The sequence below is a fragment of the Lissotriton helveticus genome, chromosome 10 (assembly GCF_964261635.1).
Source record: "Lissotriton helveticus chromosome 10, aLisHel1.1, whole genome shotgun sequence".
Classification (NCBI taxonomy): Eukaryota; Metazoa; Chordata; class Amphibia; order Caudata; family Salamandridae; genus Lissotriton; species Lissotriton helveticus.
Genome location: NC_136071.1, coordinates 735,702,530 through 735,730,500, shown reverse-complemented (window position 1 = coordinate 735,730,500; position 27,971 = coordinate 735,702,530). Strand labels below are relative to the sequence as shown.

The 27,971-nt window shown below is 49.2% G+C and overlaps 1 protein-coding gene across 1 annotated transcript in view; it reads right to left on the bottom strand.

The window, feature by feature from the left end:
• The window catches only part of GTPBP4 (GTP binding protein 4), a 240,503-nt gene that overhangs the window by 61,288 nt on the left and 151,244 nt on the right, over positions 1-27,971 (bottom strand). The window contains exons 11-12 of the mRNA XM_078663297.1: positions 7,274-7,351; positions 7,107-7,158 (exon numbers count right to left, since the gene is read on the bottom strand). Of these exons, the coding sequence (XP_078519423.1) occupies positions 7,107-7,158; positions 7,274-7,351 (130 nt within the window). The remainder of the gene's footprint in view (positions 1-7,106; positions 7,159-7,273; positions 7,352-27,971) is intronic.

Below are 27,971 nucleotides of genomic sequence, written 5' to 3'. Positions count from 1 at the left end.
ACGGCAGGGTGCACTATGTCCCAGGTGTGGGTATATCTGCATGAGCAGATATGCCCCCTACAGTATTAGGGTCTATTCCTTCATATTATAAGTGTCAGGGAAGCCATAGAGAGTACATGCGGGGGGAACTTGAAAACTCGATTTCCACAGCATCATGATGGCTTCACTGAACCCAGGAGTGTTTGGTACCAAACAGCTCCTGGTAAAAAATCTACGCTGGTGCCAGTGTGAGATGGAGTAGTTTCTTACCTGTAACTCCAGTTCTGTAGTAGGGGTACCTCTGTGATAGTCATAATCCGTGACTAGTCGCATCCATGTGCATTGACCCCGGAGCAACCAAAATAGTCTCTTAAGTTGTCCTCTTCTGCAGTCCTGCATACACACTTAAGAGAAAATGAAAGACAAATAATGCAGCCTGACATTAACAAGGCTACATTGGCCAGCACTTCATCCTGAAGTGAAAAAGGATAGCCAAATAATATAGAAATTTACACATTTTACAGAGTTTCACACATAGAGAAACTCCCCTCCACAAAAATCCTTTGTCAGGATAGAGAGGAGAGGTTGGACAGACAAGTCCCATAGGCTGCCATTATGTGTCTGGAAAAGGGATACCGTGCCTTTAAGGAACCCTCCAGAGACCCTCGGTATCCCATGATGCACAGCCAAAGGCAAGTTACTTTCAGTTCTTTTTGAAGGTGAATCAAGCCAGGCCTGTAGCATCCGGGAAAAAACTGTTTCTTCCACCGGGGAGGAGGGTGGGTCGCTTATGACCATCACAGAGATACCCCTACTACAGAACTGGAGTTACAGGTAAGAAACTACTCCTTGTGTAGGAGGGGGATCTCTGTGTATAGTCATAATCTGTGAATAGAATGACAAGCCCATCCCAAACAACCAACTCAGCGGTGGAAGAAACCGAGAAGAAAAATCCTTACTGAGCAAATAAATTCCTCAGCGAAGCCTGCCCAACTTGCGCAACTGTCCTGGCATCAGAATCCAGGCAGTAATGTTTAGCAAAGGTATGGACAGATTTCCACGTAGCCGCCCTACAGATGTCTGCAATGGGAACGTTACGCAGCAAAGCCGCCGTAGCCGCTTTGCCTTTAGTCGAATGAGTCTTAGGCTTACCCCCTAGAGTCTTGTTAGCCTTTTGTTAACATAGTTGTATACAGGACACAATCCACCTAGATATGGACTGTTTGGATGTGGCAAGACCAGTCCTGATTAAACCGTAATTAACAAACAACTGATCTGACCTACGAATGTCTTTGGTCTTATCTAAGTAGAATTTCAACACCCGTCTCACATCAAGTGAATGAAGGGACCTCTCCACCGGAGAGGAAGGATGTTGAAAAAACGTTGGTAAAGAGATAGTCTGGTTGACATGGAAATCAGATATCACTTTAGGGAGAAACTTCGGGTGAGTCCTCATGACAACCTTGGAAGCATGAAATACTGTATAGGGCTCCTGACAACACAGAGCCTGCGAGCCGATGTTATAGCTACAAGGAAAGCTGCCTTCCAGGATAAATGCTATAAAGAAGCCTTATGAATAGACTCAAAAGGCTCCATCAACCTAGACAGCATCACATTCAGCTCCCACGGAGGCAAAGGACGCCTAATGGGAGGAAATACCTTCTTCAAACCCTTCAAAAAATCTTTAATAACAGGTATTTGGAAAAAGGAAGTTAGTGAAGGGCATTTCCTATACGCAGTTAATGCTGCGAGGTGAACCTTAATAGAATGAAAATTAAGGCCAGATTAAGCTAAATGCAGCAAGTATGGAAGGATGACATCTTCCTTGCAGGATGTAGTAGCAGCATTCTTGGACGTGCACAAAATGCAGAATCTCTTCCACTTGTAGGCATAGGAAGTCCTTGTAGACTGCCTCTTTGCCTCCTTGAGTATCTCCATGCAGTTGTCAGGCAGGTTAAATTGTCCATACTGCCCTAGCTCAGGAGCCATGCTGCCAAACTCAACGATGAGAGGTTGGGGTGTACCATCTGCCCCCGAACTTCGTGAGAAGGTCCGGCCGACATGGAAGCCGCAAATGGGGCTGGAGAGACCGGTGTAGCAGGTCGGTGAACCACCACTGCCGAGGCCACTCCGGAGCAATGAGGATCATCCGGGCCCTGGATTGGGACAGCTTGATCAACACTGCTGGAATCAGGGGAATGGGCGGAAAAGCGTACAGAAAGCTGTTTGATCAGCTGATCCACAATGCATTCCCCAGAGTCCCCGGTTGGTAAAACCTGGAGGCGAAGTCTCGGCATTTGGGGGAATGGGCGCAAAAGCGTTCAGAAAGCTGTTTGACCAGCTGATCCACAATGCATTCCCCAGAGTCCCCGGTTGGTAAAACCTGGAGGCGAAGTCTCGGCATTTGCTGCTGTCGGCGGTGGCGAACAGATCTATTTCTGGAGTGCCCCATCTTGCGAAGATGTTTTCTAACACCTCGTCGTTTAAGACTCATTTGTGGTTTTTCTGAACGAGCCTGCTGAGTGCGTCTGCCTGAGCTTTCTGCACATCTGGTAGATGGGTAGCTGTTATCGTCAGTCCCCTGGCTAACAGCCAGGGCCAGATCGCTTGCGCTTCCTGAGAGTGTGCGCGATCTCGAGCACCCCTGCTTGTTGAGGTAATACATTGTTGTTGTGTTGTCCGTCTGTACAAGCAGGGAGCTGGTCCGGAAGGAAGGATGAAAGGCTTTCAGCACCAAATGACCAGCTCGGAGTTCCAGAAAATTGATGTGATGCGTGGTTTCCGCCTGGGACCATGTGCCTTGGATCTGAAGATGGTCCCAATGCGCTCCCCAGCCCTGGAGAGAAGCATCCGTCATAATGGTTGGTATAGGAATGTCCTTGTGGAATGGAACGTCCTTGAGGAGATTCTCTGCTGAACACCACCACTTCAGGGACTGCTGAGCATGTTGAGACAGTCGGATCCTGTCCTCCCAGCTCCCTCGTTTCTGGTCCCATTGATCCTCCAGACATTCCTGCAGCAGCCTCTTGTGGAGGCATGCATGTGGTGTGAGAAAGATACAAGAAGCCATCGACCCCAGGAGATAAGACACCGTCCTCACTGTCGTTGATGGAACAGACATGAGAGCCCGAGCCTTCCGAAGGATCGATAAGCGTCGCTCTGAGAGTATAGATGGAGGCTCCCAAGTACTGCAGACACTGAACAGGAGTCGGGACAGACTTGGACATGTTGCTGTGCAGACCCAGTTGGTTCAACAGAACAGCTGTTCTGTTGAAATGCAGTTGCGCTTCCTGGAAGGTGGATGCTTTGATCAACCAGTCGTCCAGGTACAGGTAGACAAACACTTAGTTCGTCCTCAGGTGCACTGCCACCACTGTCATGCATTTTGAAAACGTCCTGGGTGCAGGCTTCAGACCAAACGGAAGTACGGTGTACTGATAGTGATTGGTGTCGACTAGGAAGCGCAGGAACTTCCGATGCTTCTGTGCAATGGGAACGTGGAAGTACGCATCCGGCAGATCTATGGCACAAAGCCACTCTCCTCGATGCAGCTGAGGATAAATCTGGTGGAAGGACAGCATGCAACATTTTTCTCCGTGAATCCATTTGTTTGCTTGTCACAAATCCAGAATGGGCTTGAACTTGTTTTTGTCCTTTTTGCGCACAAGAAAGAACCTGGAGTATGGACCCTTTCCTCTTTGAGATGGAGGGACGTCTTCTATCTCCCTTTTTCTTAACAGGGTATTGGCCTCCGCTTGGAGTTCGCGCAGCAGGTATTGTGAGCGAACCGGTGGAATAGCTGGAAGAGGGCTCAGAAAATGTAGAATGTATCCATTGCAAACAATATTCAGCACCCACATGTTCTGAGGAATTTTTCTCCACTCTGCCAGGTAGTTCTGAATGCTTCTCTCCACCGGAGTGGGTAACAGAAGAGGGGGAAGTAATCCCTCAGGGCCTAGACCCTGCCGGGCCCTTATTCCCCGCTGTAGACTGTTGGTTGCCTCTGCCCCTCTGACGCCTTTGGAAGGGCTGCCTTTGATATTGTGGTTGCTGCTGCTGCTGTTGCTCAGCTTGGCGACCCTGCCCGCGTTGGAACTGCTGGGAAGAATAGCGCCGTTGGTAGGGGCGGAAAGTCTTCCGCTGTTCCTTGGGCTTCTCCAAGGCCACAGCCTTGAGAGTCTCAACTTCCGCCTTCATACAGGCCATTTCCTCGTCTGCATGGGTCCCGAAGAGCGTGGAACCCAAAAAAGAGCAGGTGGGCAATCCGCAGCTGTGCTGCCGGCTTCAGGGTTGTAAGCCGCAGCCAGGCGTGCCGCCTCAAATTTACCCTGTGACAGTATCCATGGGCTGCTAGAAGAGTTGTGTCCGCAGCCGCACTAATGATTTGGTTTGACACCATCATGCCTTCATTAACAACCTCCTGAAAGTCCTCACGTTTACCCCTCGGTAGGAGTTCAATAAATTGCTGCAGTCCACGCACATGGGCGGAACTATTCACAGATTATGACTATCACAGAGATCCCCCACTACACAATTATTAAAACATGTACTCAGAGGGCACGTCAGTGGTGCCCTGCCGGGAAACCTACAGACACTGGCGTGGGCCCGGTCTGGCTTTAGGCAACCTCTCACACACAGACATGTTTCTGGACCCCTGGTTGTAGAGCCTTTGCTCTGTGGGACCAGAAACGATGCACATACTGGGCAGAGATGTCAAACCTCCTCCCCCAGGATGGGACAGTGCTCGAAGGGGAAGCTTCAAAGGCCTGCTGCCTTTACAATGAGATTCCCTGCCTCTGCTGCTAGCACCAGGTGGCAGCCCCCAGTTTACACCCACCCCCGCCACTCCGACAGAAAAATTTAGAAAGACTAGGAGGTGTGAGCATCTTTGCCAATTCCACCCCTCTGGTGGAAGAGACAAAGTTGAGCACAGTGCCCTCCATCTTGAAGATGAGGGGACCCCCTCCAATAAGGGCTAGGTCTATGCACCCAACCACAGGAGAGTGGCACAATTGAGGGTGTATTCTCCCCAGATAAGGTGCCAATTGGCCCTGCCTGCTACTACCCTAAAACGCCCCTAAATTTAGTATTTAGGTGGCTCCCACAAACCTGGAAACTAGATCTGCAACAACCTATGAATAAAGAAGACATCCCTGCAGAAGAAGCCCGAGGACGACAAAAGCCTTTGCCCCAGCCCTACCGGCCTCTCTCCAATTTCTATGAAGCTCAACTTGTCTTGCAGCCAGAGACCTCTGAAATCCCTGGGAGAACTGCTGCCTTCAACAAAGACTCCAATTTCCCATGGACAGCAGACCCATCCTGAAGAAACCAACAGCAAAGACTCCGTATCACGGCGGATATGCGGCTCATGCCCACTCTGCACCAGGCACAAACAACTCGAATCTGAGTGGACCAACTGCCCAGTGATGTCTCCCCAGCGATCAGGACTGTGAACACAGCATTGGCCAACCTCTCCTGACCCCCACAACTTCATGCAAAGTGAATCTGAAGGGTCCCCCCCCCCACAGCAACCAGCCTGGTAAGACTATTTCCGATGTCTAAAGGCACACCTGCAGCCCCAGGGCTTTGGTGAGCTCAACCAGCCGTGCCCCAACTTACACCTGTGCTGTCGCTGGTGTTCTGCCTGGACCCTGCGGTTTGACACCTGCAGCCTGTTTCCAAAAATAAAAAACTCCCTAGGATTGTATTGGGGGCCCGATATTATGTTTGCAGCATGTGCCGCTGGTGGTGTATGTTTGGTGCTGCTTTGTGGCCACCCCTTGCTAGTACTAAACAACCAAAGCTTGGCCCCTGCAAACGTTCCACTTACCTACAAGCAGTGGCTCCAAAGATAACCAGTCTCCACTGAAATGCACTGATCTCTGAACCCGGCCGCCCTTGTGCTGCTGGTGGTGCAGTGTTGGCATTTGCCCACTGTGACCTTTGGTCCCCAAGACGGGAACTATAAGTTGCGTACTTACCCAATTAACCACAACACTTGTTTTCCCCCTAGGGTAACATTGAACTGTTCTGAAAAAATTGTGTCGATTTTTAAAACTGGAAAGTATTTTTAATTAAAAACATACTTACCTTATTGTGAAGATCTTAGTCTTTAAATAAAGAACTAAGTATAATTTTCTAAAATTGGTCTGGATCTCCTATTGTGCAATAACTGTCTTACACTCCTCTGTGTTAGGCCCAAAGCTGCTCACCCACACTACCACTAATAAAGCAATTTGGAATTCACATTGAGCCCTTTTGGAGTACCCCTGGACTCTGTGCATGGTATTACCACCAAGTGGCAATATCATATACAGAGCCTGCTTTCTACATGCACCTAAGTTAGATACTAACAGTTGAAGGGGGTAGAAATGTTAATTATATATATATATATATATATATATATATATATATATATATATATATATATATATATATATATATACACACACATACTCGGTAATCAGTTTTCCTTCTTGAAAAAAGATATAAGCACTCCAAGTCAATAGCAGGATTTTATTTCGCCAGCAACAGTAGTGAAATAGACAAACGCGTTTCAGACGGTGTCCTTCTTCAGTGTCTACAGTGTGCACACTGACACTGAAGAAGGACACCGTCTGAAACGCGTTTGTCTATTTCACTACTGTTGCTGGCGAAATAAAATCCTGCTATTTACTTGGAGTGCTTATATCTTTTTTCAAGAAGGAAAACTGATTACCGAGCCTACATACTCAACGCGGCTACCAGCGCGCCATAGCACCCGCCGACGAGTGCCCCGAGATCTCTGGTGGGACGGAGCTTTAATATATATTTTTTTTTTATTGGCTTTCAAGGGAAAAAAAAGATTAAAAGGTTGCTGCCTAAAGTCCAACGCTGAAGCCCTTCTAATAATGGGTTTTAATGCCCATGACATCTCTGCATTATGATTTTGCGGAAGTAGGTTGAATATGGTTAAGGTACTCAAGGGTTTGGTTGGTGCAACAAGAACATCTGAGGGTTATATGAAAAGAAAGAAAAATGTGCAGAAAAAACAGTTTAAAAAAAGACAATGGTAACGTTTATGAAAATTGAATTATTTTCCAGACTGATAGTCACTAATATTTAATAAGATTAAAAAACATACTTACTTTGAAGATCTAAAACATAATCATCTCCCATTTCCATTTCTAGATCTCTCTCCTGCAAAGAAATCAGACAGAGGTAGGTAAGTAAAAGAGCACATTTACAGTGTCCTTATTTTGGCAACCATCCCCACAATTTGTATTAAAATAAAAATGTAAACCATAAGACTTACTAGTTTTCTTTTAGGTGCATCAATCTCCATTCGTTTCTTACGTGCTAAAGCCCCCTCTGGGATGAACGGAGGTCTTTCCTGAAAAATATTTTTAAAGTTTGATTTCTGGAACTTATTGTGAACTGGGTTTGCAATGCATCTATCCTCAGCACTACACATATTAAGTGAGCCAAAATTCCAACATCCACACAAGGAAATTATTATGTAAATTAGCAACAATGTTGCATGGGTTTTAAATGACTGGCTCTCTCAAAGATTCAAAGATAGAATTTTAATTTCCATGAGCAGTTCATGCCTTTAAGCTTGATGCCATACACATCTGGGCTACTCAACCCACGTCAGAAACTTCAGCTAATATATTTTATGCACAAGTGCCAACATGCATGACATTTATTTTAGGACATTGAAGAGTAATTACAACATGCCTGATAAAGAGCAGGGAATTGACAAAGAAAGCTTAATGCGTAAAGAAATATTTATTGTCACTGGTTATATATTGCTCGGCCGTCTGCTAGTGGCACACATCAAGCTGCTTTTAACCACAAATCACCATACCCTGCTGAGTCGATTAAATCCTGCCTGCTAAGTAGGGCCATGCTACTATTCTTACTGGACAGTTCCCAATTATCAATATCTCCTGTAAGGCTAAAATTCATTATGGCCAGAAACTCTTCACCACCTCTTGTCGTAAATCAGATCTCATCCTAGCATCTCTACTCATAACAATGAAAGAAAATCCTAATACAAGCCACTGGTGAAAAGGAAAATATTACGTAGCCCGTAAGCTTCTTTTTGTGACATGTAGTTGTATTGATGCACACAGTATAAATACTCCTGCCATCTAGTGTTGATCCCGCTAAGTGCAAGTTATTTTTCTATGAAGAATTCTCTAAGTAATGAGGTCCTGTTAGCCCACCTCTTGCTTGCAATGTGCACGGTCATTGGCCCCATTCTTTCCGCCGTTGGGTTCGGACAGGTGCTCTCATGTTCCAGATTTGCCCCATTGCGGTGTTCTTTTCGGTCTTCACGGTTCCTTTCCCTCCGTCGGTATGGCATTCGATTGAGTTTCCCCTTCTTTCATTTTGGGTCGACACTTACAGTATCGCTCAGGGTTTCTCCTGTAGACTTTGGCCCCTGTCGGGCCTCTTTCTCGTCCATTCATGCCTCACCTGTGATGGAACTGACGCCCTTTTGATACTGCACTGGTCATGCAAAATACCCTTGGATTGACCTCCACCTGTCTGTAATCTTTGCCTCACTCCCAAGCACTAGGCCTCTTGCGACACATGCAGCTCCTTCGGTCGAAAGAGAGACAGACCACTAGGTCCGTTGACTAGAGATGTAGCGCAGTAACGGCGAAGATACTCCAGACCTCTTTGGCACCCAGATCATCCTGAGGCTTCGCGCCCACTGACGAGGCAGCTTTCTTGCCTGCTCTTGATATAGGGCCAGGCACACACATAAAGTGTAGGCACTCCTCCAATAGCATAAACTCCAGCGGTCTCCTCCACCGACATGCCTGGCTCTGTGTCTCCAGCTTCAAGCCGGACGTTCAACAACATCTCCTCAACCTGCCCTTGTTGGGAAACATCTCTTTGGCGCCCAAGTTGACAAGATACTGGAGAAAATCAAGAAAGCCTCTGAGATGATGAAAGCCATGGGTGCTCTGAGGAATCTTAACCTGTGTGGGTCCTTTCACCACTCAGCATTTCGTGGAGGCTCCGAAGACCACCTCCTAGAGGCCTCAATGTCTTTTCAATGCCAGACTACCCAACAAACTACCACAAGAGGCTACATAAGTGTACCTATCAGGGTAATAGCGCCTAAAGTAGAGGCAAAGGTAGCTGCCCAGGCTATAAAATGACTTGCCAATCTTCCTCATCACCGACCACACAACACCTGTGGGAGAGGACTCCAGATGTTCTTCCCCACTCACTTGGCAACAAGTCTCCTCAGACCAGTGGGTATTAGACATCGTTCAACATGGTTACTGCCTGGAGTTCACCTACCCACCATCCAGCAGACTCATTCTCTCCTAGAACTCGAGCTCCTGCTTAGGGGAAGATGTATGAGCACTCCTTCTAAAATGGGCTATAGACAACACCTTCAGGGCTCGGGGATGCATTCCTACTACTTTCTCATCCCGAAAAAGGATGAGTCCCTCAAGCCTATTCTGGACATCAGACTCCTAAATGAGCACATCAGGCCAGAACACTTCCACATGGTCACTCTTCTGGATGTCATCCAACTGCTATAGCAAGACTACTTCATGGCTGCACTCGACATCAAAAAAGGCCTACTTCCACATCCACATACATCCAGCACATTGGCACTACCTCAAGACATATGAATTCAAGACAGTCAGGCCTTCCAAACACTGCTCCACCAACTTCCTTCCGGTAAGATACAAACCATCCTTTAATTTTTTTTTATTAGTTCCAGTGTAATGTAACAAAACAGAAAGCAGTGGTGAAGAGCAGTAAGGAATTTAGTACAATATAAAATTCTGTAGGGATCTTTATAGACATACAGAACATTTTCGAGAAAGGAAATAGTGAGGTACAACCAATCAGTGGACAGTTAGTAAGGGGTTGAGGCAACATAACATAATGGGAAAGTTGTACAGGGCTAAGAAAAGGAACTGTGTGGGGACTGCAAGGTGTCCGTCTCTTTGCTGGAACCGTCCGGAGGATGAGCGCTTTGGGGGGGGGGGGGGGGGGGGGGGGGGGGGTCTGGGTATACCTCACTTTTCAGATTGCAAAAGGTCATGTTGCGAAGCCAGGCCTTCACGATGGGTAGGGCAATCTCGTGCTTGGCTAAGAGCAAAGCAATGAGGGCATATCTGCAAGTAGCTGTGGAGACAATGGCAACATTACCTAGGGGGGCCATGAGCGGAAAAGGGTCAACTGATACGGACATCATCTAAGAGAGAACCTGAAACACTTTGGGTGAGAAGGAGGTGGACAGGTCTAGGTGAGATGTGGAAATTCTGTATCAAGGACGCAATACTTGGGGCAACGAGTGTAGGAGAGTAGGGTCTGCTATCCTATGGTCACCCCAAATTTTTGCTTTTTGCTTCACTGGTTTCTGACTTAATGTGGCTGTGGGCCTGCTAATCAGACCCCCAGCCTGCTGTTCTCTCTCTAAATTGTAACCCATGCACTTTAGGTGCATAACGACATTGGAACTGGTTCACCTTATTGGCCCCTGTAACAGTGTACCCAGGTACCCAGGGCATAGGTGCTTCCAAGGCCTACCAGGGGCTGCAGCACTTATTGTGCCACCCCTGGCCTGGCCTCCATATTTGACACAACTGGCTGATCACTCAGCTGGGGTAAGTCGGTGTAACCACCCCTTACTTAGGTGTAGTATGCCTATACCTAACCTAAAATGGACACATATGTTCCTATCAGTCACTCCTATGGAAGGCCTCATCAATCCTGGAGGCAGAGTGCTTGGAAATATGTGAGATGGTGCTCTGGCATGAGCTGAGCCCGTCTGCAGCTTTCGGAACCATGTCCTTTAGCTGTTTCATGATACTGCCATACCATATACTCTTAAGTGCATTATAATCCTCGCGGTTAAATGCTATCTTAGGTTTGGCTTTATCAAAACATGTTTAGTAAGGTGTCATACGAATTGGAATACTACCCCCTCGCCAGTTCGGGCGACGGGGGTAGCATTCCACCCTTCTAGAGGGACACGACATGTACCTAACCTGAACCCCGGTTAAAGTTAAACAGAGCCATAGCATCACAAAATGGATGCTGCCACCACAGACACAAGTCTGACCTCCTGCTGCTGGGAGTCCTTCCAGCGAGGGCAGCTTGGACAAAGGGTTTCCTGCCTTGGGAGGTGCTAGCACCACCCCAGACAGGATTTTGTGTATTGGGTAGGACAGGGCTGAATAGAATCAGACATGCCTGGGGCACACAAGGTGTCCCTGTGCATAGGCCAGTTCAAACCGGTGCTGGGGCTTTCCTGCCCCAGTCCTGGCGCGAAACTGGACAAAGGAAAGGGGGTGTAACCACCCCCCTTCCTGGTTCCACCCAGAGGAGGGACCTAGTAGGTGATCCGGCCCCCCAGATTCGAATAAGAGTGGGAGCTGTGTCCTGAGACTTCAGATCATCCTGAATCAACTTGAAATACAGAAGAAGACTGGACTTCGACATTCTGCTGCACAGAAGACGGAAGAGATTCTCCCTTGTGGCCAAGGAGTGACCACCCTGTGAACACAGGCACCAACCAGCAACTCGACGTCTGCTTTGCCGCCGCCTCCCGCCGGAGCCCAAGCCCAGAGCCTGACAAGACCCAGACTCCCAGACTTCTCACCGCCCGATCCACAGTCCCTGCAAAGAAGGGACCCGTGGAGGCACCGAGAGACGTGGGACCGGACCTCTTGGAAGACCCCCGAAACGCTGACTGCGCAGCATCAGAGGCACCCTCGACGCTGTGCTTTGGGGTTTGAGAAGCCCCAACCTCGAGCAGCCCTTGCACCGAAGATCAGCCCCCCAGCATCTCCACGATCTGCGTGGGGCCCTTTTGCATTGTGCCACTCGACGCGCCATCCCGGCCACTTGCCACGTGGCTAGCGGCCATCTTGGCGACGAAACCTTCAACTTACACTGCGGGTCTGGTTGCTCCAGACTTGCCCTCGCTCCTGTAAAAAGGAGCCCCTGCTCTGACCTTGCTGGTCCGAGTAACAAGCCTTTTTCGATTCCTGCGTGGCTTGTATTAGCCAAGGCCTGTTTGCTCCAATCAAGTTGCCGACACCGCCAACAGCGAGAAGTCTGCGTGGGACAGCTCGTGACTGACTCCTGGACATCTTCGACCCCTCGTGTCCACGTGGCTGCAGAGAGAAGCTACACGACATCACCTGTTTGCGCCCGACATTGCCTGGTTCCACTCTGGTTCCACGGTAGTCACTGGCTAGTGACTTTGAACATTGTCCCCTCTGCTTTCAGGTCGTCACCTCTTCAGATCCACCCTTGGATCCACCGGAACTCTTTACATCGAGTCGCCTGCAGCATCTTCAGCTCCAAGCACCATCGACCTGCGTGACGAAACCCGACACTACTTCGACCCTATGCACCCGCTTCCTGTGGGTGAGGTAACTCAGCTCCGCCGGTGTTCCCACACTGGTACACACCTCTAGTGTCTGTGTCTAAAGTTTCATCCTTCTAGGTCACTCGGAAGGTTCCTTTTTAACTCACTTTGTACTGTTTACGCACCATTGACACTGCATTGGTATTGCGTGCACTTTCCGCACTGCACCCGAGTCCTGCGGGCCTTTCCCGACTTCATCACTGTTAGTCCTGAACAGCTCCAGCGATTCCCCAGGCCCTAGGCCTCTTCACTTTCCTCATAGTGGTTCTTATACCACTATTTTAGTATATGGTTTAGGTGGCCCCTAGGGCTCATCCATATTCGTGCAACTTTTGTGTATTTAAACTGTGTTTTGTTTTAACGCTTGTGCTTCTGTGCTCATAAAGAGTATAGGGTATCTTTTGAGAAATAAATATATATATATTTTCAATATATATCTGTGTGGTGTCCTTTCATTTGGTATTCAAGGGATTGTGTATGGTAAAACAGCTTGCTTCACATGCCTTTACAGAGTTTAGCCTAAGACTGCTTAGTCCATGCTACCCCTAGGATAGCTTGTCTATAAGGTTGACTTTACAACCTGCACCATAAGGGTTGCTTGGCATGGTACAAGGTGATCACTAGAACTAGTGAGCATCATATACCAGGCCAACTTCTCACAACGAGCGGATCTGGATGATCCCTCCAGATCCGCAGGCCAATCCGAGGAGGATAACATAGGCCCTGTGGAGGAAGCCGAAATGCAAAAGCTTATTCCTGTGGTTAGGGGAGATCAGTCTGGTCTGGGCGCAGCAGTCCCCTTAGGTGAGCGGGAGTCCCAGGTCCACCTACAAGCGCTCCTGCAGCTCCCCCATGGCAGGCCGATTTAGGGTCATGCCTGCACGATAAAGTTTGGTGATGAGGTGCAAACCATCGGGGTCTGATATCAGAAGGATGAGTGTTGTGACGTAGTCAGGGGCGAGCGGGTATAATGGGATCCAGGACAGCAGGGCACCATGGAGTCTGTTAAAAATGAATCTGCCCATAATTGGAGTGGAGGAGCACATAGTATCGGGTTGGGAGGCAAAACATGGTCATCTGGGAACACATCTCCCAGAGTGTGGAGCTCATACTTATGGAGGAGGCCTGTACTCATTTTTCAGTGGTGAGAAAGCTATGAATTCCCAGGTAGAGGGAGACTGGGTGAGTAGAGAAAATTGAAGCCCAATGTGCCGCAGAGCTTCCGCCAGGCCCAGCAAGTAGTGGAAAAAGTCTGGATGTCGTTGAGATCCATTCGAACGCCCAGTGGTAGGAGTACGTTAAGAGGAACAGGATCGGCCAGATCTAAGGTACATGCTTGATTAGCCTCATCCGGACTCCTCTTCCTCCTCTCAATGTATTCCAGACCAACGCTTGCTTTCCTCCCACGTACATTGTAGACTGCCCTATAGCTCATACTCATGTAATCCATCTTTCACAGCCTCCATAATACCCCCGTTTATCTCTACTCTGCATCTTCCAATGCTCCTAAACTCCCATTTAAATTCCAGGCTGCTCTATCCTCAAAGCTATCTGTTCAACCAATCTCCCTTGGCTTGCCCCAAAACCGCAGGCACTCCTAACTCTCCATCCTCTGCAAAAAGTTTCTAGCAACCGGGTTCTTCACACTCACGACCTTCAGTAACATTCATGTTCCCTTCCTAAATCCTGATGTCCTACCCTCCACATCAAAGTACTCAAACATTCCTGTCGTGGAGGGCAGAGGGTGTGAAGTGTGCCGGCAGTTTCTAAGGTGCCACCTCACTCCACACCCTCTGCCTTGCAGTGAGGATTTAGGAGTGTTAGAAATGGGGGTCTCTAGTTGGCAGAGGTCGGTACCTTTGACCAAGTAGGGGCCCTTGCTTCTAGTCAGGGTAAGAGGGGTAGACTCCTGAAATAACCCCTACTCACCCCCTTGGTAGCTTGACACGAGGAGACAGGCTATCTCAGCGGCAGTGTGTAAAGCATTTGTGAACACATACAGTAATACAGTGAAAACACTACAAGTGGACACCACACCAGTTAAGAAAAATAAGTAATCTTTATCTAGACTTAAAACAAGACCAAATGACAAAAATCCACAATACAGTAAAAAATAAGACTTTAGGTTGGTAGAATTAGCTTAGTTCAATGTAGATAGTAAATGCAACACTTTACTCTCAAAGTACCTTGGATGCGCAACTCAATACCAACAAAAGGGTTGCAGGGAAGGTGACGCAACGGTTCCTTACTGCAGGGGAGGTGATGCGTCGGTTCCTTACTGGAGAGGAGGTGATGCGTCGGCTTCTTACTGTGCTCCGGTTACGATGCGACAAGATGGCGCCTCGATGTGATGATCCGGTGCGATGTGACAAAATGGCGTCTCTGATGCGATGCGACAACATTGGATGCGATGCGTGCATGCCAATGGCCATGTGGCGAAATCGTTCTGGAGCCGCGACAGGCTTCTCCGGTGACGCGACGGCGACCTCTGCAGCGGCATGCTTCTCCGGTGATGCGACATGCTTCCTCATCTATGCGATGGCAAATACAGCTGCGGCGGCGATACGCTTCCAGCTCCCAGCGACACGCAGTCTTCTCAGACGGCCCAAACAACAGCTGGCATTTTTCTGCAGGTAGAATTCCCAGCAAGGGAAATCAGGGGAAGCTGGTGGTGAGGTCTTTGTGTCCCTGAGACTTCAGAACAGGAGGCAAGCTCAGTCACAAGCCCTTGGAGATCTTCCTCAAGATGATAAAGTAAACACAACAAAGTATTGTTCTCCTATCCTTGGCAATAAAGTAACCACTGCAGGCCAACTCCAGCAGCAAACAGTACAGGGGCAGTAATCTTACTTCAGCTTCTCCGGTTCTTCTACTTAACAAAGGTTCGTCTTGATACCCAGAAGTGATCTAAAGTTCTGGGGTCTGGGCCCCAATATGTATACTGCAAAATCCTTTGTCCTCTGAAGGCAGAGGGTGTCTGTGCCCAGCCAAAACCAGTCCTGTCCTCCCTGGTGAAGCTTCCAGGCAGGAGGTGGCGACAGCATTGTTGAAAGCAGACCTGGCCCAGGTAGCTGAAAGGAAAACTCCTCCCCCTACTCTCTATTCAATGCAGGTCCTATTCGGTCTAGCCCTGACCCATCAGACTGCTGGAGCCAAGACCCTCTCCAGCTCCCTGTCACTCACAAACCAGACATGGCATACACAAACCTAGCAGAAGCATGCTGGATAGTTAGGCAAGATAATACCTACTTTCTAAAAGAGGTATTTTCAAACACAGAATGTAAAAATCACCCACACTAAAAGATGTATTTTACCATTCTGAGTTCAGGCATACTAAACTTTATTTTCCCATCTTGTTCCTAGGATCAGTTAGAATTATAAGATGTTACAATCAAACTGCCCATTCTGGCCTATGGAAACAGATAGCCCTGCAATAGTGTAAAAAAATAAAAGTGGTTGTAATTCACTATCAGGACATGCCACACACGTCAGGGCATGTCCTACCTTTTACATACAATGCACCCTGCCGTTGGGCCTACCTTAGGGGTGACTAATATGTAGAAAAGAGAAGGTTTAGGGATTGGCAAATGTGCGCACTTGCCAAGTCGACATGGCAGTCCAAGACTACACACAGGCTCTGCAATGTCAGACCTGAGCCATATTCTACAAGCTGCTTCTGTGGTTAGCACAACCAGTGCTGCATGCCCACCAGCAGCATTTGATTTACAGGCTCTGGGCACACATGGTGCACTGTACTAGGGTCTGACAAGTAAATCAAATAAGCCAATCATGGAGTCACTAATCCAATACAACACTTTACACCAGAGAGCACTTGCACTTTGGCACTATATAGTAGTGGCAAAGTGCCTAGACCACCAAAAACATAGCAAAAACATAGGAGGCAACAGTGAAAAACATGGAAGGGAGACCCGCGCCAATGGTGCCAGGTCTAACAAGGAGTAAAGGTCTCATCACTGTACACCTATCATACCTCACTTATTTTGTCCCCTTCCCTCCCAAATGCACCTGGGAGGGTAATGATTGAGCTAATGAATTATCTAACTCTTTTTGCACCTTGTAGGAAAGTGCCCCTTTTTGCATGGTTGCCCCCCCACTTTTTACCTGACACATGATGCACTTAAGACTTGATGTGCCCTGGGTCCCACTGCTAATCAGGTTCCCAGGGTCTGTGTTCTTCTCATTGCTGTAACATGGTACACCCAATTGGCACATCTCCGGCCACAGGAACCCCCTTATAAAGGGTACCGGATAACAAGGGCACTGTAACCTGGGAAGGCCTCTTAGGACTGCAGCACCAATTCTGCCACCCTTAGAGGGCCTCTACCTTAACACTCCCACACTGCCATTAAAGTCTGCGTCTTTTGGTGCAGAGAAAAGTGAAGAGTCAACGTGGTCACATCCCTGTGTGCCATGCCTCTAACCAACTGTCTGGAGCCTAGGTAAGTCACCCCTCTAACAGGGTACACTAGCCCCCAGGTGAGGGTACAGTGACATGAGCCCTGTATCCATACAGTGTATAAGTCCATTCTTAGACATTGTAAGTGCAGTAAAGCCATAGAGAGTATATGGCCTGGGAGATGGTCATTACGAACCCCACAGCTCCATAAGAGATTTACTAAAAACTGGGAAGTTTGGTAGCAAACTTCTCAGCAAACTAAACTCACACTGATGTCAGTGTGGGATTTAACATAAAATGCACTCAGAGGGCATCTCCGAGATGCTCCCTGAAAAACAACCAGCCCTGGTGTGGTTCCTGATGTCTGCCTGCCATTTGCCACCACCAAAAGTGTTTCTGGACCCCTGGGTAGAGGGCCTCTGCTCTCTGGGTCTAGACACAAAGCTCACCCTGGGCAGAGGTGTCATGCCGCCTCCCCCAGGATGGGATCACGAAGGGCAAGCTTCAAAGGCCTGCTGCCTTTGTAAGCTGCCCCTGCTTTTTGCTGCCCCCAGTAACTGGCTCCCACCTGTTCTACCCCCCCCCACTTTGGGCAGGAGAATCGGTGGAGGGAAAAAGCTAGGAGGAGAGGTGTACCCACCTTTGCCAACCCCACCCCTCAGGTGGAGTAGGCGAGGTGAAGCAGACATCTCAGTCCCCTCCACCTTGAAGATGAGGGGACCCAGCCAATTAGAAAGAGGCTCAGGAACACCTGCCCCCCACAAACTGGAGGGTGACCTAATAGGGGGTGTACCCTGTAGGGATCTGGCTCTCTATATACTATACCAAAGTGAGGTATAGTGTGAACAGAGTCCAGTGGATCCCAAAGGTAGGCAGAGGAAAACTTAGATATGACCTCACTCTCTATTTGTGGGAGTGTGGTCGAGCAGTAAGGCAGTATCAGAGGACAGTGTTAAGCATTTGTTATACACACTCAGTGAGCAAATTAATTCACACACTCAGACTGAACTTCGACCAATTGTTTTTGTATAAAAATATTCTTTTAATTATTTTATTTTCTAGAACCAAGCAAGCCGGGCACAGGTAATTTAATAAATACTTTGCAGTAAATATACAGTTTGAAATGCAATTGTAAATGTACTTTGAAATGGTTACAGTTTGAATGAGTGGTAATGCAATATTGTGAAATGCTGTACATATACTTTGAATCGATTTTGCGATGAGAATTACAGGTAAGTTACTTTTACGTTACTTTTGAGATAACTTTTTCTACTCAGTGTGCCTAGATGTCACACTGGGACATTTCCTGGAGAAGAGGTAAGTAAAGTCAGTTTAGCACAATTGTTATTTTTTCAGGTTTCCGTACCAATCAACTCCACACTTGCGGCGCTAGGGTGGCCGGGTGCAGAGTGCTGAGGCTCAATGTTATCCAATGGGGGATAAAGGGGGGCTCCGGTTGGTGGATGCTGGCTAGCTGGCCACTCGGCTGTGGGAGCAAAGCTCCTGGACTTTAGCTCAGGGCAAATGGGGAAACAAAGTAGCACCTAAGGTGCACCCTCAGCGGCACTAGCGCAGCCAGGTGCAGTTTCGACGTCTGGCACCCTGTTGGTTTCAATGGGGAACCTCCGGTTTGCAAAGGCACTGCCGGCTCGGGGACGAAGGTCTTCTGGGTGCGACCACCACTTTGGGAGGTAAGTTGGGAAGTTAGGGGTTGGTTAGCCACCATCGGTTGGGGCACACAAGGCCATGGAGCGTCGGGTGCACGGGTGCCTTTTGGGGTTGGATCGTCTTACCAGCTCCTGGTCGCGGTTGGTGGTACCTTCTGGTTTTAGGCTGCAGGCGTCTGCTTGAGACAGGTCAGGGGTCGCCAGATGTCGGGTCAGGATCACGGGAGTGACCACCTTGTGGTTTTTGCCCGAGCAGAGTGGGGCAGATCCGCGGTGTCCGGCCGGAGCCAGAGGTTGCACTTGAACATATCCGGAGTCTTTGTAGTTGAAGGCAGGCAGATCCTCAAGGGTTTTCGAGGTTGCTGGCTGCAGGACACACCGGGATTTCGCAGGTTCGAGGGGGAGACAGGCCGGTAGGGCTAGGGCCAAGTCAGTGGGCTTCTTCTTCTTGTAAGCTGCTGCACAGCTGTTGGATCCTTCTTGCTACAGAGTCTTGTTGTGGAAGCTAGGTTCAGGGGTGCCACTAAATACTAGATTTAGTGGCGTTACAGGTAGGTAAAGGGCAGGGACCAAAGGGTCCCTTCCCTGGGGTGGGTACACCCCCTATTATGCCACCCTCCAGTGGGAGGGGGGCATGTACCTGTCCCTGGTTGGATGAGTCCCCCAATCTTCAAGATGGCATGGACTAAGAGTTGTGCTTCACCTTGCCTCCCCCACCTGAGGGGTGGAGTTGGCAGAGGTGGGCACACCTCTCTTCCTCACTTGTTTTTCCCACCGGTTCTCCTGCCAAAGTGGGGGGTCAGGACCAGAGGGGGCCAGTTGCTGAGAGCAGCATGTGGCCTGGGGAAGCTCACAAAGGTGGCAAGCCTTTGAAGCTTCCCCTTCGTGAACCCTGCCCATCCTGGGGGAAGAGGCTTGGCACCTCCTCCCAGGATGTGCATTGTTTCAGGCCCCAGAGAGCAGCAGGCTCTTGACCCAAGGGTCCAGAAACATGTCTGATGGTGGCAGCTGAAAGCAGCCACTCAGCCTGGATACTAGTGGTAGGTTAGTTTTCAGGGGGCATCCCTAAAATGCCCTATGTGTGCGCCACACTGGCATCAGTGTGGGTTTAATCTGCTGAGAAGTTAGATACCGAGCGTCTCAGTTTTCAGTGTAGTCATTATGGTGCTGTGGAGTTCGTAATGACAAACTCCCAGTACCATATACTCTTAATGGCAGCACTGCACTTACAATGTCTAAGAATGGACTTAGACATTTTAGGGGTACAGGTCGCATGCACCTGTACCCTCACCACTGGTATAGTGCACCCAACTAGAGGGGTGACTGATCTATGCCAGGGCTGTGGGTGGTAGGCATGGATGACATGTGTGCCATGTCGACTCTTCACTTTGTTCTGCACCAAAACATGCAGCCTGCAAAGGCAGTGGGTGTGTGAGGGTACAGGACCTCTAAGGGTGGTACAATACTTGCTGCTGCCCTCTGAGGCCTTCTCTGGTCACAGTGCCACCATTTACCACGGGCTTATCTGTGGGCAGAGATGCCAATTGTGTTTAGGCTTCAATGCAGTTTTAGGAAAAGAACATAGGCCAAGGGTACCTAATTTGCAGGATCCCAGGGCACACACAGTCAAAGCACATCAGAAATTGAGCAAAAAGTAGGGGCAACCATGCAGAAAGAGGGCACTTTCTCAAACCATCCTCGTACAGGTCTACAGTATCTTGAATGCGGTCTGTGTCCCAGCCCTGAAATTCCAGTGCTGAGGTAATTTGCTGTTCCCTAGGGGTTCCCAGAAGAGGGATAGTGGAGGCATACAGTTTTGTGGCGTAGGTGATGAACAGGCTTCTACGAAAGCATTTGCAAGCCACTGAAAACAACAGGGAGCCTATGCCACTGGGCCACGCGCAGGGGTGAAACAGGTGTAAAAGGGCAGGAGGCGAAGCAGGGGGGGGGGGGGGAGTGTGTATTGGCAGTGTCTGCAAGGTGACGGGACGTCAACCATGTGGCAATCCACTGCACCTGAGCAGATAGATAATAATGCTCAAGATTAGGAGCGGCTAGGCTGCCCTGCCCGTTAGGTAGATAGTTTTTTTATTAAAGAGATTGTGCCTGGAGGACCCCCAAATAAAATCTTTGACTATTTTTTTTAATTTGCTGAAAAAGGCTGGAGGTAAGTAAAGAGGTAGGTTTGTGAAATAATAAATGAGCTTAGGTAGGATCAACATCTTAGCGAGGGCAATTCTTCCAGAGATGGATAGCGGTAGTGCCCCCCAGAAGGCGATCTGGGATCGAATAGCAGTCACGGCTCTTGTAATGTTGCCATCTAGAGGGTCAGTTTTATTCAGATAGATATAAATACCTAGATAGTGGAAAGTGCCAACACACCACAACACCGGTTCACCGCCTAGTGGGTCTGGTGTGCTCAGAGTGAAGGGGAAAAAAAGAGTAGATTTCGATGTGTTAACCCGTAGACCAGACATCGCAGCGAATACAGACAGTGTCAGATCCAACGACGGGGGATAGCATGGAGGTCTCCAATATATAGTAGAATATCATCAGCATATAAAGAAATTATGCGAGTGTCATCCCCAAGCGGAATCCCCGTGACTACATGGGCCCGGACACATGCCGCCAATGGTTCTTCTGCTAAAGAGAAAAGAAGGGGGGCTAAGGGGCAAGGGGCATCTTTGCCTGGTCCCGCAGCCTACTACTCTGGCCTCAGTGATATATGGGCCTGTTTTGACTCGGATGATTGGGTGTCTATATAGCGTTCGAACGAAAAATGAAAAATGGCCCAATGACAAATTTAGATAAGGTAGCGAACAAGTAAACCCAGTCAAAAGAGTTAAATACTCTTTCAAGGTCTAAAACTAAGGAGACTGAGAGGGGCCATTTCAGTGGTGCATATTCAGCTACTCTAAAGTAGTGACGGAGATTAAGGGAATTGTTGCGGGAAAGGACAAACTTGTTTTGATCAGATTGGACCATGGTGGGGATGCAGGGCGCTAATCTGTTAGCTAGAATTTTGTAACCAGTATTCAAGATCGCAAAGGGCCTATAGGAGCCCAGGGACGTGGGATCTTTCCCCGGTTTCAGCAGAGTCTATGTTGGCTCCGTATACGGAAGGCGGAAGTGCGGAGCTGTCTATCACGGAGTTAAAGAGAGCATGCAAGTGCAGTACGATTGTGTCAGCATTTTTCTTAATAAACTCGGCTGGGAGCCCATCTGGTATTGTTGTCTTCCTCGATGCCAGATACATACGTGCATCCTGCACCTCGTCCACTGTGATGGGAGAGTCCAATGGCAGGCGATGGCTGAGGGCCATCACAAGTAGGTCAATCGCGTCTAAGGTGGCTCTGATTTGTGGAGGAGTCCCGTGAGCCTGGGATGCATATAGGGAAGAGTAGTGGCGAGTTATGGCTGTGTGAACATCCAACTGTGTGCTTCGCATGCGTCCCAAGTCATCTCGTATGGCGTGAACTGGATGACGTGGGTGCTCTTGACTTATCAGGTAAGCAAGCAATCTACCTGCCTGGTCTGCTGTGGCATGTTATGCGCAGAATGACCTAAGAAGTTATGGCATCGCAACCTTTCCAAGAGTTTAAGCCCATCTGCTTGCATGGCTTCGATTTCGTTTCAGCATCCGGGTGAGTGACAGAAGGATTCCTGTCGCAGGAGGCTTTGCTTGAGGGCACCTAGGGAGGTGTCGAGTTGTTGTGGAATCTGTGGAGCCCACATTGCGCTCTAAGTAGTCTAGCAACTTGGAGAGGTGCACAAACGCCGGGTCTTCTAATGCTGCAGCCTCCAGGTGATGTTTGGGGGGGTAGAAGGGGTGCTCCTCTCCCAGCTAACGGTCATATACTGGCGGTAGTGGTCCAAATGTGTGCGCTCTAGATACTCTGTATCATGGATCAAGGGGAGTAGAGCGGCTGAGGCAAGAATGTGGAATAGTCGCACATGTAGGTCGTGGACCAGTGAGTAGAAGGAATATATAAGAGACCCTGGGTTACGCACCCACCAGACATCTGACAGAGACCAATGCTTTAGCCATATTCGCAAGGCTTGTGCGTTGGTTGACGCTGCTGTATGTGAGGGACCAGGCCGGTATAGAGTCTACATCACCGCAGGGCCGCCGCTATGTGAATTGCCTCCTGTCCCTCCGTCAGGATCTGTGCCGGCTTTGGTGCATTCACAGGCGAGGCATGGCGTTTTGCCCCTCCTCCTGTATCTCTCCGCCAGTTGCATCTGCTCTGTCTGGGTGGCTACCAACTGTCAGGAGGCCTGGACGATGTCGCCAAGCCGGTCTCCTAGCCAGTCCCACGCATCAGATGGTGCGTCACAGAATCCAGAGGCTCCTCCTTTTATCACCCATACCCGGGCAGGGAACAGTAGGTAATATCGCAGGTCAAGCTCCTGCAATGGACACGTCACTGCCCCAAAGGAGGCTTGTCTCTTTAGCACTTGGGAAGTGTCATCTGGGAAAAAGAGGACCGTTGCGTTTTGTACTCTCGGGTCAGGGTTTTTCCAAATCTCCCTTAATATTGTGTGTCTGTCTCGAAAGTTCAGGACTCTGAACAAAAATGGTTGGGGTTGGATTCAGGTGGTAGTCTGTGGGCTGGTACTCTCTGGGCCTGCTCTGCCAATAATTGAGGAGATAACACCTGTCAGTAGCAATTCCTTCAGCCACTTCTCCACATAGTCGACCAGGTTTTTTCCATCTGCCCCCTTCGGAAGGCCAATCATGCCCACATTATTGCGATGGGAATCTACCCTCCGCAGCTTCTAACTGGTCTTCGCGGCTGTAGACTCTGTCCAGTAAGACCTTTAGAGTGATTGTGTGATTGAGAGTCTTTGGTTGCAGGTCGGAAAGCGTAAGCGCAGTCTCAAATGGTCGTTCAGATACTTTCTGGTGATTGGCCCTTAATAGCATGAAGTCAAGACCACTTCATCGATCCTGGTCTCAAGAGAAGTGCGCGTCTGTGTCAGTGCTGTGCCGTGCCAAACCTTGTGTCTGCTGCCAATACAGAGTCAATTCTGAATGAGAGGTCTGGGTGTTGTGAATCTGCAGGCCCCTTTGTCTTCGAAGATGACCCCACCCAGGAGTCTAGCGGGCCCCCCTTGCTGTGCAGCCGAGCGGAGGTGGCCCATGTCCAGCTGCTGCGCACTGAGCATCAGCAGGTGAGTACTGCGATGCACCAGACTACGTTGGTGAGAGTAAGTATTGGGCTGTCCTTCTCGCACAGTGCCTCTTGGCCAAGCCCGAATGCCAATACGTGTGGTATACTGTGGAAGGTATCTTCAGGCATCCAATAACAAGGCGTGTGTCTAGAGGCTCCCCAGTAACTTGCCCGGGGATGCTGGGTTTATCCCTGTCTAGCAGGGATTAGGGGTGATCTGCAGGTGGACCAATACTCCAGAAGGGGAATCAGACCCCTGAAGAATGGGTCTGATATCCTGTGAGTTTTAGTGCTGATGGGGTCTACCGGTCCACCCCACTTGTATGGATCTGGTCGGGGGCTTGTTACATGACACCCAAGTTTCATCCAGTGTTCTTTAGGCTTGCAGAGATGAAAAGAGTCCTGTGAGGGAGAAGGCGACATAGGCCCGACCCCTATTGTGGTGTTCGCCAGGACTCAGCTGGGCTCAGCTGTCGTGGAGGCAGGAGGTTGAAACAGAAAAGCCGCCAACGTAGTGCCCCGTAGGCACCCCCTTCTACTGGTGTGGATGTTGTCCAGAGTATTGCTGGGACTCAGCCCACTAAAGTCTCCATTCACTTGGCCAAACCAAACTGACTGCCCTAGAGTCCCCCCGGTCTGGTGCTTGCCACAATGTGCCCTGGGCTAAGTCGGGGCTGGTAGTGTTCAATTAGTCTCAGGGGGAGGAGTATGTGATGGGATGATGCTCATTGTCAATTGCTTCTCTGTGTGTCCCCCTCGCTGCCCACCTTGTGAGACGGACACCTGCAGCCTTTAGTCCCGGGCGCCCTACGGGGTGTAGGAAGATTAAGGGGGAGTCGGCCAGGCCCGAACCGACCCTTGTGTCACCTCCCCCTCGTATCGCTGGTGGTGCGTAGATTTAGGCTGTGACTTAGGGATTGTGATGTGCGGCCCACGAGTCAGCCATGCCGCTAAGACTCCCATCACAGCGTGACCTAGGGTCCGATCGACTCCTAGCTCACATCCCCCACCTCCCCCCCCCCGTTAGCCGTGTGTACGGTCACACAACCCCTCCGCCAAGTTGAGTCTGGACCTGCTCCTTGCTAAAGGCTGCCCGGCGCCACCCCTGACCAGGGCTCGCGAGTCATCTAGCCGAGAGGCCCTTCACACTGGATCCAGGCTGAACAGACTGTGGTTTCCCCGTATCTGGCACAGCTTTCGGAACCAGCAGCTGTAGCTGCAGCCCTGGTATCACCGATGAGCGCTCCTTGCTCCTGGAAGTAATGCAGCAGCGCCGGCCGGGCCATATGTTCTGGCATTCGGTGGGCCCTATGTTTTGTCATTCGGTAGGCCACGCCCCCTGCACTGATGGCGTGAGAGCACCTACATTTCCATGAGGGCTGCCCCTGAGGTTAGACAGTGCCTACCACGCCTGTCTTCTTGAATTCAGCTGGGTTTATGTAGGGATGGCCAGGATAATAGAGGGATAGGACAGAGAGCGGTCTTAGAGCACGTCCTCCATCTTAGGCAGATAGCCCTGGTTGTGGGCTGATTCCAGACACTTGACACATTTTAATAGAATCCAGCATATTTTACCATTAATATGCTGACTAAACTAGTCTGTACTTGAAGGTAACTTCTTTGGAAGGTATTTCCCGATTGGGCCACAATCTTGCAATGCCTGAGCATCCCCTTTAATGCCAAAAGGGAGTTCTTACTGGCCTCATCACTAATGTCCTCATTCCAGTGAAATAATAGCTGGATTCCACCGAAAAACTAGACTGCTTTTCGTCAATAATCAAAAGCCAAATTACTCTGTTTCATCCTCAGTCTCCAAGAACATATCAACACAATCGCAAGAACCAACAATAACCTGCACATCGTCAAGGGGGGTAAAACCACCTCTGCACCACCTACAGGTAGCAACTTAAGCTTTGGTCTTATCTACAATAAAATTACTAGAACACTTTTCCTTCTAACAATCTACCTTGCACCACTCAAAGCCTCCCTGCATGCTGTGGGCAGACTGATCCCTAGGGCTGCTCACTCGGAACACATTACTCCCAAAGCCTGCATTTTATGATTTTATTCTACTGGAGGTAGACCCAACCAAATTTAAAAAAAAGGAATATGCTACTTACCAGTATGCATCTGTTCTTGGCATGTAGGGCTGCTGACATTTATATCTGTGCATAGATCGCCGCCTAGTGTTGGGTCCGGATGATTGCACATTGTTGTCCTGGAAGAGTCTTCGCAGTATCACGAGATAGGTAGCTCCTCCCCTGGAATACAGTGCGCATGGGCATCCTCTCCATGCTCAGATTGTTTTTCGCGATTGTGGCAGAGATGGAGTATGATACAGTAAGTGATGACCATGCCTGAGAATAATTCTGAGTGCTACAGCTCAATCAATCATGCCAATCAGCTGCGACAGGCACCGGGGAGGAGGGCGGGCGATATAAATGTCAGCAGCCCTACATGCCTAGAACAGATGCATACTGGTAAGTAGCATATTCCGTTCGAGGCATGTGGGCTGCTGAATTTATATCTGTGCATAGAATAAATAGTAGTACCCTCCTTAGCGGCGGTTGCCCGTGCCAGCTGGAGCAGCTGAAAAAGAGTTCTGAGAACAGCCTGACCTAAAGCAGCTTGCTGTTTTGAGTGTACATCCACGCAGTAGTGTTTGGTGAATGTGTGTATGGTGGTCCATGTGGCTGCTCTACATCTATCCTCTAGAGGAATGTTACCTAGGAAAGCCATGGATGCCCCTAACTTGCGTGTGGAATGCGCTCTTGGGGGAACTGTTAATGTGCGTTTAGCCTTTTGATAACAGATCTGTAGGCACTTAACAATCCATGTGGCTATACCTGACTTTGAAATTGGGTTGCCCTTGTGCTGTGGAGAGAAGGCAACAAACAGTTGTTTACTTTTCCTGAAATCTTTAGTCCTGTCTATGTAATACAGGAGAGCCCTTTTAACATCCAGTGTGTGTAGTGCTCTGTCTGCCACTGAATCAGGATTTGTGAAGAATACTGGTAGTTCAATAGTTTGGTTAATGTGGAACTGTGACACCACCTTAGGCATAAATTTAGGGTTGGTACGCAGCACCACCCTATTAGCATGAATTTGAATGAAAGGCTCTTGAATAGTGAGTGCTTGCAGCTCACTAACCCGCCTTAGCGACGTTATCGCTACCAGAAAAGCCACTTTCCATGTAAGAAATTGTATCTCACAAGAGTGAAGATGTTCAAATGGTGGACCCATGAGCCTGGTGAGAACTATGTTTAGGTTCCAGACAGGCGAAAGCGGGTGTCTTGGAGGAATTACCCTTTTGAGTCCCTCCATAAAAGCTTTAATGGCAGGCACTCTGAAAAGGGAAAGGTGTTGTCTATTTTGAAGATAAGCTTCCATTGCAGCTAAATGTATCCTGATGGAACTATATGCCAGATTGCATCTGTATAGGTGCAATAAATAACATATGATGTTTTGCGTTGATGCGTCTAGTGGATTTATGTCATTATTGGAACAATAGATGACAAAACGCTTCCATTTCGCCGCATAGCATGCCCTGGTTGTAGGTCGTCTAGCCTCCTTGATGATGTCCATACAGTCAGGGGGCAGGTTCAGGTAGCCAAACTATGACCTCAGGAGCAATATTGCAAGGCTCAAATGATGCGGATCTGGGTGCTGAATGTCTCCATGGCTCTGAGTGAGGAGACTGGGTGTGAGTTTTAGGCGCTGGTAGGGCACCACTGAAAGTTCCAGGAACGTGGTGTACCATGCTTGCCTTGCCCACGTTGGAGCAACCAGGATGAGGGTCATGGAGTGCTGCCTTAGTTTGCGCGCTACCAGCGGTATGAGTGGTGCTGGAGGAAAAGCGTACGCAAATCTGTTAGACCAGTTCATCCATATCGCATTGCCCTGAGACTGCGGGTGTGGGAACCTGGCGGCGAAGGTGCGGCATTTTGCGTTTTCTTGTGTGGCGAATATGTCTATCTCTGGATCACCCCACTGCTGGAAATATGGTTGTAGCACCGAGGGATGTATCTCCCACTCGTGCATCTGATGGCTGTGTCTGCTGAGCAGGTCCGCCATCTGGTTGTCCCTGCCTGGGAGTTGTTCCGCCATGAGGAACATGTTCCTCTAAATGGCCCACTTCCACATGCACTGTGCTAGGTGTGACAATTGTGGAGAGTGTGTCCCTCCCTGCTTTTGGATGTAATACATCGCAGTCATGTTGTCCGTCCGGATCAGCACGACTTTGTTGCACAGATGCAACTTGAATGCCTTCATTGCCATGAGTTCCAGTAGGTTGATGTGCAACCTTTTCTGCTGCGTTGTCCATAGTCCCTGCA